Source organism: Gymnoscopelus microlampas, assembly GCF_963454915.1.
Source record: "Gymnoscopelus microlampas genome assembly, chromosome: 7".
Taxonomy (NCBI): domain Eukaryota; kingdom Metazoa; phylum Chordata; class Actinopteri; order Myctophiformes; family Myctophidae; genus Gymnoscopelus; species Gymnoscopelus microlampas.
In genome coordinates, this window is record NC_139944.1 from 905,001 (window position 1) to 915,000 (window position 10,000).

The 10,000-nt window shown below is 42.7% G+C and overlaps 1 protein-coding gene across 1 annotated transcript in view; it reads left to right on the forward strand.

The window, feature by feature from the left end:
• The window catches only part of ptprt (protein tyrosine phosphatase receptor type T), a gene marked incomplete at both ends in the record, with an annotated part of 155,917 nt that overhangs the window by 72,752 nt on the left and 73,165 nt on the right, over positions 1–10,000 (forward strand). Inside the window, one exon of the mRNA XM_084063020.1 lies at positions 304–413. Within this exon, the coding sequence (XP_083919146.1) occupies positions 304–413 (110 nt within the window). The remainder of the gene's footprint in view (positions 1–303; positions 414–10,000) is intronic.

The window sequence follows — 10,000 nt, forward strand, 5'->3', positions numbered from 1 at the left end:
AATGCTCAAGTAAAGTCAAAAATATGTCAAAATTGTACTTAAGTACAGTACTTGAGTACATGTACTCAGTTACTTTACGCCACTGTCATCTATACTAGCGGGACATAAATAATATGTTTTAGGAAGGAATATAAAATGTGCCGGCGGGCCACGATTGGTCCCCAGGCCGGACTTTGGACATGCCTGCTTTGACGCTTTACTGTTTGTGTGTGTGTGTGTGTGTGTGTGTGTGTGTGTGTGTGTGTGTGTGTGTGTGTGTGTGTGTGTGTGTGTGTGTGTGTGTGTGTGTGTGTGTGTGTGCAGTGCCAGGAGCAGTGCGTTCAGAGACTCTCCACAACACTCCCTATGAAGAGAAGATCTTTGTTCAGTGGAAAGAACCCAACGAGACCAATGGAGTCATCACCCTGTATGAGGTACACACACACACACACACACACACACGCACACGCACACGCACACGCACACGCACACGCACACGCACACGCACACGCACACGCACACATCACAACGCGTTGTGAGCTTGCAGATCGGCTATTTCAAATAGCCAAAGTTTAAACACGGCTGAAGTGATGAATGTATGTTTTGTAATAATAATTCAAATAATTGTAGTGGAGTAAAAAGTACAATATTTGCCTCTGAGATGTAGTGTAGTAGAAGCTGTGTGAAGCTGCGATGCGACGCGGTGTGAGCTTGTAGATCTGCTATTTTCAAACATTTTAGTACTTTTACTTTTAATACTTTAAGTATATTTTGATGCCAATTCTTGTGTACTTTTACTCAAGTAACATTTTGAACACAGGCCGTTTACTTGTAACAGAGTAGGTATTGCTACTTTTACTTAAGTACAACATGTGAGTACTTCTTCGACCACTGTTTGCAGCGTGTGGCAGCCGTAACTGGACGCATGTGCAGTTTGATCTTCCCATAGCTTGCGGCACTGTAAGCATCCCATAGCCCGAAAGCAGAATGGCCGCTGTTTACCAGATAGGTGTTTACACAAAAACTAATAATAAACAGCTTTCATTTTGGGAAGGTGAAAAACAGGTGTTGCAGTTCCGTGCACATGCTAATGGTCAATGCCCGTGTGCGAGTTCAGATCAATTGGTCAAGCCACTGAGGAGATAACCCTGGTGAACCGGTTTTGTTGAGAGAATTCCTTGATGGCCGAGGTTCGCTTTGATGACTAGAGGTTTGCTTAATTATAGTAGGATATTCAAAGATTTGCACAAATGTTCACAATAAAATGAAAAAAGAAAAAAAAAACAGATATACAAGCTCGTATATGAGCTTGTATATCTGCTTTTTTTGAATAGCCAACCAATATGCTACATATATACAGTATATTAGCTAACATGTAAAATGACACAGATGCTTTCTCGGTTTTAATGGGTTAAAAAGATCACCTCAGAAGCCCTTAGCAGCTGCTGCTCCTGTTGTGATTGAAGTGTAGTTTTTATTTGGTGCTTTTTTTGGGTATTGTTTCATTATTTATTCATTGTTCCATTTATTTATTTTACGTAATTGACCAGTGAGCAGGGTCGTATCAGGCAGTGAATGGGTGTGACCTATAGTGCTGACAGTGCAATTTCCGTACCAGGCAGTGAAAGGGTGTGACATGTCCGCCTGTTGGCCAGTTCATTCTTGTAAAAGAAACCTACCTACGAGAGAGAGAGAGAGAGAGAGAGAGAGAGAGAGAGAGAGAGGAACTCGAGATGAATTGCACATCTGAGTCTGTGCGTGTGTGTGTGTGTGTGTGTGTGTGTGTGTGTGTGTGTGTGTGTGTGTGTGTGTGTGTGTGTGTGTGTGTGTGTGTGTGTGTGTGAGAGTGTGTGTGTGCTTGCGTGCGTGCGTGCGTGTGTCCCTGCTTGCGTGTGTGCGTGCGTGCGAGGCTACAGCTGAGACATGGTTCTAATTAATTATTGAACTGCTCTCCATCTCCTCTCTACAATACTAAATCACACCGCTGCTCTCTCTCTGTGTGTGTGTGTGTGTGTGTGTGTGTGTGTGTGTGTGTGTGTGTGTGTGTGTGTGTGTGTGTGTGTGTGTGTGTGTGTGTGTGTGTGTTGGTCTCATGCGTAGCAGTTAATCAGTGTATCCATCGTTGAAACTCAGGTGGCATTTGTGTCCGAAATGAAATCCTTAATTCAGGTTTCCTCGGTCAAGGTGGGCCGCCCTGAACACAGTGGCGTCAGTTCAGCAAAAGCTAAGGTATGGCAAGGTCAGGGTTGCCAACTCCCAGAGATTAAAATAGGGGACACCTATCCTGAGGCAAAGCCACCCGGCCGGAACCCCCCCCCCCAAAAAAACAAAAAAACAAAACCCCTTGTTACTGAACAAACACTATATAGCAATGATTACGATGTAACATTTGTATTTAATGTATGTAAAAAATAATTTAAAAAAATTAACACACATAGATCTACGGTTATGGCACTCGATGTGTTAAGTACAATACTGGATTAGGCATAAATGTACTTAGTTACTTTACACCACTGTTAAGTAGTTGAGGAATTCTAAAGTTATTAACCCATTAAAACCGGGAAAGGATATGTGTCATTTTAGATTTTAGTGATATCGTCCATGTCGGGTTGAAAACGTAAAATTTTTCAGGATTAGTATTCAAAAATAGCAAAAACAGCAGATTGACAAGCTCATGTGATTAACCCATTCAAACCAGGAACGCATCTGTGTAACCACCTTATCCATATTTTATACTTTGGCTATTCAAAAATAGTAGATATACAAGCTCATTTAAAATTTTCAAACTGTTAGAAGACATTTGTGTAATCCTCAGAAGCAAAGATTTGAGTTACAAATGCTTGCTTTATATATATATTCAAAGATTTGCACGAATTTTCGAGATTTTTCAAAAATAGCAGATCTACAAGCTCGTAGCGCAGCACTCTGTGCCGCGTTATAGTTGGGTCATCTGTGGCACTTCCGTGACCGTGGAGAGCGAAGGTCCGTTTCTCAATGGATTTGTCATCTAGGAGGGTTATTAAACAAATTTAGCCGGGGTGTATTTTTAAAAGGGGCGGGGAACATTTTTGAGAGACCAAAATCCAAAATGGCGACCGTGAAAATGAACTTTTGACCTATTGTTGACCTTCAAATGCAAGATGGCTGCCAAAAGGTTTTTCTTTCAAAATCGTCACAGAGCCTTCTTATTAGGCTCTAATGAAAGCTCTGCTCATGAGTTGAATAATATACAGTATAAGTACACAGAAGTAATCTCTGAGGTCAATACAGTCAATGTTTGTGTGTAAACAACAGTGAGTTGCAGTTTCCCATTAAATAGTGTAGGCTACTGAGAATATGGTGTCCAGTTCATCCCATCACATTTTCATAATGAAACAAAAATAAATTAGCACTATAGCCCAACATAACATAGTATTCTGTATGCAAAGCCAGAAAGGCTAGTTGCTTGAGGTGAATCTAAATGTCAACTCATTTGTCACCCTTATTTTATAATATTGCTCCCAGTGTTTCCTGTCTGTCTAGTTACTTTTACCTGCCTTGTCTAACCAGTCTTGTGATTTTGCCAGTGTTTCCACCTGTGTCCTCCTAGTCCCCCAGCCTATCCCAGTGTTGATTGTCTGTTGAGTTCACCTGTGTCCTATTAATCCCTGTCTATTTAAGCCCTGTGCTTGCACATGTGAGGTTGTTAGTCCTTGTTTATTGTGCTCAAGAGTCTTGGACTTATGAGTGTCTGCCATTCCATTGCCCTTGAATTGCTTGTAGGTGGCATAGATGTAGGACATTAGCTGGTGGAAAGGTGGAGGATTGGGAGGATGTCCTTGAACATTTCTGGATGGTCACCAACAAGAAAGGAGAATGGAATATTATTCTGCCGCATGGCCTCCACATGTTTCGCCATTATGTCATTCACCACTGACTTGCTTGGAGGTTCATTGTATGTTGTGTGGTAATAAGGCTTGCTCTTGTTGGGTGGTGGATGACAGCAGGACTGGGCACCACTGTATCCTGGAACTCACTGGTCTTCAGGTGGTGGTCTTGTTCCATGATTGTCTACACGAGACAGTGCATGACAGAGCGAGCACGCTGTGGAGCTGACCCATCCACTGGTGGATCTACCCTGGGACGAGCAGGTGGCTCACTCTTGCTACCAGGGGGGCATCTGTACTGGCAAACCTTTGTTAGTTCTGCACACTTCTGCTTTAGCTGTGCAGAGATTTCCTTCTTCTTGGTGAGCTTTTCAGCAGTCTCTTCACCTGGTTTCTTTTCATAGCTCTCTGGCTGCATGTACATGACATTTGTTCGATGGACTCCTGTAGACTTACCTGTCATAGTGTCAATCTTCAAGTCGTCATTGTCGATGATCACAATAGCTGGCTTGCTGTCTGCGATCTCCTGTGGGCAGGTTGCTGATGCCTCCACATCCATCAGAGCCCAATGGTCATAGAGGAGCAGTGTATCTGCATAGCTGATGCAGACACCGCTCTTGTGCAGAGTGTCTACCAGATCTTTACTCCTTGTCATGCCATGGACATTTACTCCCAGGTTGATAGCAGAGCTCTGCAGTGTGCTCGCTCTGTGATACATGCACTGTCTCGTGTAGACAATCATGGTACAAGACCACGCCCAGTCCTGCTGTCATCCACCACCCAACAAGAGCAAGCCTGATTATCACACAACATACAATGAACCGTCAAGCAGTGGTGAATGACTCAATGAATCATGGAGAAACATGTGGAGGCCATGTGGCAGAAGAATATTCCATTCTCCTTTCTTGTTGGTGACCTGCATCTACAAGACACTCACTCAGCTCAAGGCAGAGAAACCAGAAATGTTCAAGGACATCCTCCCAATCCTCACCTTTCCACCAGCTGATGTCCTACATCTATGCCATCTACAAGTGATTCAATAGCTCTGGAATGGCAGACACTCTGGTTACAGCAGGGGTAGTAGTGGAGGGGATGGTAGACCAAGCACTACGAGGAAAGCACTACAGATGGGGCGTGCGGTGCATCCTGCTCTGGATAGAGGTTCTTATCCAAAATCAAATGTCCAAGAATCTTGAGCACAAAAAACAAGGACTAACAACCTCACATGACAATGGTCTACAGACCAACATAAACACAGTGCAAGCACAGGGCTTAAATAGACAGGGATTAATAGGACACAGGTGAACTCAACAGACAATCAACACTGGGATAGGCTGGGGGACTAGGAGGACACAGGTGGAAACACTGACAAAATCACAGGACTGGTTAGACAAGGCAGGTAAAAGTAACTAGACAGACATGAAACACTGGGAGCAATACTATAAAATAAGGGTGACAAATGAGTTGACATTTAAATTCACCTCAAGCAACTAACCTTTCTAGCTTTGCATACAGAATACTATGTTATGTTGGGCTATAGTGCTAATTTATTTTTGGTTCATTATGAAAATGTGATGGGATGAACTGGACACCAGTAGCCTACACTATTTAATGGGAAACTGCAACTCAGTAACTGTTGTTTACACACAAACATTGACTTTATTGACCTCAGAGATTTCTTCTGTGTACTTATACTGTATATTATTCAACTCATCATGAGCAGAGCTTTAATTAGAGCCTAATAAGAAGGCTCTGTGACGAATTTGAAAGAAAAAAGAAAAAAAAACTTTTGGAGCTCATAATTGGCAGCCATTTTGCATTTGAAGGTCAACGATAGGTCAAATCATTATATAAACGCCAAATATGTATTCCTTGACCAAAATAAGGTCTGAAACCATGTATTGTACATCTTTGTAGGTCAAACCATTAAAAAGTTCACTTTCACGGTCGCCATTTTGGATTTTGGTCTCTCAAAAATGTTCCCCGCCCCTTTTAAAAATACACCCCGGCTAAATTTGTTTAATAACCCTCCTAGATGACAAATCCATTGAGAAACGGACCTTCGCTCTCCACGGTCACGGAAGTGCCACAGATGACCCAACTATTATGGCGAGCTTTGGGAATGCACTGCGGATTTGTAGCCGAAGTTGAGAGTTGTGTAAGTCCCGGGAAAGACGCGCTGTGATTGGCCAGTACTCTGAGTGTCAGTTGGGGCAAACGCAGTCCCCACAACATCATTTACTATTCTGTGCCTATCGGTACATAAGTCGGACGGGGCTGAGTAGGCTCAAAGCGAACTTCGCAACGTTCGGCACGGTAACTCGCGATTTAACGCGCTCGGTGGTGCCTCTCGTGACACTCGTGAAGTTGGCTTGAGACTGCGCCCCTCCGTCGCGGTCCGGTCCAAAACTATACTTTATCGGCGAAAAAAAGTGGTGCGGTTGTTTGAAAAAGTGTTGTCCCAAGCGGGAGTCGAACCTACACTCCCAGTGGTAGTGGATTGGGAGTCTAATGATTAGCGACGTGCGCGATTGGGTATTTGGGCTGTATTAGAATGTGACGTCCTAACTCTTCTAGAAGAAAGAAGTCCCCGCGCGGGCGCCCGCCCAAAAGGCGAGGCGTCCCACCAAACTACAAATCCGCCGTGCAATACCATATATAGCCTCCCTATAGGGCATAGCCGTGATGGCCTTTTTGTGGTGCCACAAATACAAATCCCATGCATTATCCCCGTAGAGATTTCCGAAAATATTGATATTAATTACAGGCTTAACATATTTTTATACATATTTTCTGACATCTCAATGGGAAAAATGCATGGGCTTTCGATTTGTGGCACCACAAAATGGCCACCACTGCTATGCCCTACAGCCAGAAATGTATACCTCCGAGAACAGCCGACGTAGGAGCTCCACAAAGCCTCGCAGACGCGACCGTTGTGAGCTCGTAGGTCTACTATTCTCGTCTCGTTCTCTGTGAACGACGCCATCGCTCGTCGGAGCATTAATTAGGCTTGAGTGGAGGCAGCTGTGCGAGCGGCAGGCAGGCTCTGGTGTCGTGGTCATGAGGAGAGCTCCAATAGTGGAGAGTAACTAAGTATATTTACATTATATACTGTTCTTAAGTCAAATTTTTAGGTACTTTTTACTGTATTGTGTTTTTTTGTGCTCACAACGCGTTGTAGATCGGCTATTTTCAAACATTATAGTACTTTTACTTTTGGTACTTTAAGTATATTTTGATACCAATATTGCTTTACTTTTACTCAAGTAAATTTTGAATTCCGCACTTTTACTTACTTCCGCATTGCAGTATTGATACTTTTACTTAAGTAAGTAAAGTAAACATTTGAGTACTTTTTCCATTGTTATTACGAAACATGCATTAACCACGTCAGCAGATCTACGAACTCACAACACGTTGCGATGCATTGTTGTGAGCTTGTAGATCGGCTATTTTCAAACAATTTTAATACAAATATATGATACCTTGCGAAACGGGACATTCTGCACAATGACTGCCAATACTTTTGTAGTTTTATTCAAGCACATTTTGATACCGGACTACCAGTATTGATACTTTTACTTAAGTAAAAAAACATCCTCCTCACAGCTCTGATGACAGTGACTGTAGACAGGGTTTTGAACCCAGCGTGGAGGAGACATCTTTTTATGTCTCATGACGATTAATGATGTGTGTTAAACATCACAGAGACACAACAATGTGCTGCCATTACACATAATTACACCTCATTATAGATAATTACACATAATTGCAGCTATTGACGAGATTAAAGAGTTTCTGTAACATCTGAGAGAAGCATCCTCTCCTCTCTATTCCTCTCTATTCCTGTCTACTCCTCTCCCCTCCTCTCCTCTCCTCTCCTCTCCTCTCCTCTCCTCTCTATTCCTCCTCTCCTCTCCTCTCCTCTCCTCTCCTCTCCTCTCCTCTCCTCTCCTTGCTCCTCTCATCCTATCCTCTCTGCTCCTCTCTTCTCCTCCTCGCCCCTCCCCTGCTCTCTCCTCTCCTCTCCTCTCTCTCATTTATCGCCATCTATTTTGTTCCAGTAAACAGAACAAACAAACAAATAAACCATTCCCGTCCTGCTGTTTCAGAGGCTGAGCGGGATAAGTTTGAATCTGTTTTGATCTTCTTTTGATCGTAGAGATCTGACGTGATGGTCAATACATATTGATGTCTGGAGGTTTGGGATTATTGGTACATAAATATTGATGACTGGAGGTTAGCAGGGGTTGAAAGTAACTAAGTACATTTACCCAAGTACTGTATATAACGATTTTGAGTTTGTCTGTTTCGTTTTACTTTACTGGAGTATTTCCAATTGTAAATACATTTACATCTATTCCCTACATCTCAGGGGCAAATATTGTACTCTTAAATTCACCACAATTATTGTCTCCGCCAGGCCGAAAGGCATGGCGTGAGAGTATGTTTTACCCCCTGTCCGTCCGTCCGTCCGTCCGTCCGCGTGTGTGTGTGTGTGTGTGTGCGTCCGTCCGTCCGTCCGTCCGTCCGTCCGTCCGTCCGTGTGTCATTCTGTCATTTTGTGGACAGCTAATCTCTGGCACCGTTGGCTTGATCGCAGCGAAACTGTGCACACACACTCCCTGGATGCCAAAGCCGAACCTCTGCTCCAAATTTTTCACATGGGCCTTTTATAGCGCCACCAGGAGAAAGATTTGTGCAAAACACATTTTTGAACAGTACTCCTACAGATTTTGGCCAACAATCCCCCAAATCGGTACACAGTATCTCTATAGTCATTAAAAGAAACGGCTCATTTCAGATTTTTCATATTCCATCCTAATTGGCAAAAATTGTCTTTCAAAGTTTGCAGGAGTACTCTGTTTCGAACAAAATGCCTCAAATCATGAACACAGTATGCAATTTCAGTGAAATTTTGCACACACATTCCCATTAGGCCGAGGAAGAAATATCATTTGAAAATGTTCAAATCAGCCTCCTGGTGGCGCTGTAACAGGCCGATACGTGTTTTTACCTATAACTGCACCGATCAGTGTAAAACTTTGTATGCACACTCTCTAGAGGCCAAGAAAAAACCTTTGCCCTGCATTTTTCACATTTGCCTTTTATAGCGCCACCAGGAGGCCGACTTATGTAAAACACATTTTTTGATATTAAAAACACATATTTTATCCAAATTTCACGCAAATCGGTACACATGATATCTATAGTCATGTGATCAAGACGGATCTGTTTGATTTTTCATATTCCATCCTGATTGGCTAACATTGACATGTAATGTTTGCAGGAGTGGCCCCTTTTGAACAAAATGCCGCAAATCATGGACACAGCGTCCGATTGCGGTGAAACTTTGAACGCACATTTACAATGTTGAGAAACAAATGCCACCCTTTTAACATTGGCCTGTTATAGCGCCACCAGCAGGTCAAATTTAGCAAAACACATTTTTTGAACAAAATGCCTCAAATCATGTATGCAGCGTCCGATTGCCGTGCACGGCCTAGGAATAAATGGCACCCTTTACACATTGGCCTATTATAGCGCCACCAGGAGGCCATAATAACCTACCTGACCTGGCGGAGACTTGTGCTCCGAGGAGCACTTTTTCTAGTTTGACATGTTATTTACCAGTGAGAGCCTGGTATGTGTTCTAAAACTAGCCGTGTGATCAGGTTTAAAAAAAAAGGGAAACAAACAATCGTGGTTCCGGTGGTTGGTTCCGGTTGGTTCCGGTTGCCCACATAATGCGAATCAATTAGTTTAGTCTCGCTAGTCACACCACGAGTTAGAATAAAAAATGAACTTAACAAACGACTATTATACCAAAAGAAAGAAAACGATAATACCTGTCAGGGTTTGAGTCAGGGAAAAATGTATAGGACCCAAATGCAGGAGAGACAGAGGCTGAACAGGTCGGTTCAAAGTGTTTACAGTAATAACTCAAAAACAAAGAAAACAAACTGAACTCAAGACATACTACATGTCAGTGGTGTACAGTAACTAAGTACATTTACTCAAGTTATGTACTTAATTAAAATGTTGAGGTATTTTTACTTTACTGGAGTATTTTCAATTGTCTATACTTTTACTTCTACTCCACTACATTTCAGGGGCAAATATTGTACATACAATACTGTAGATACATACAT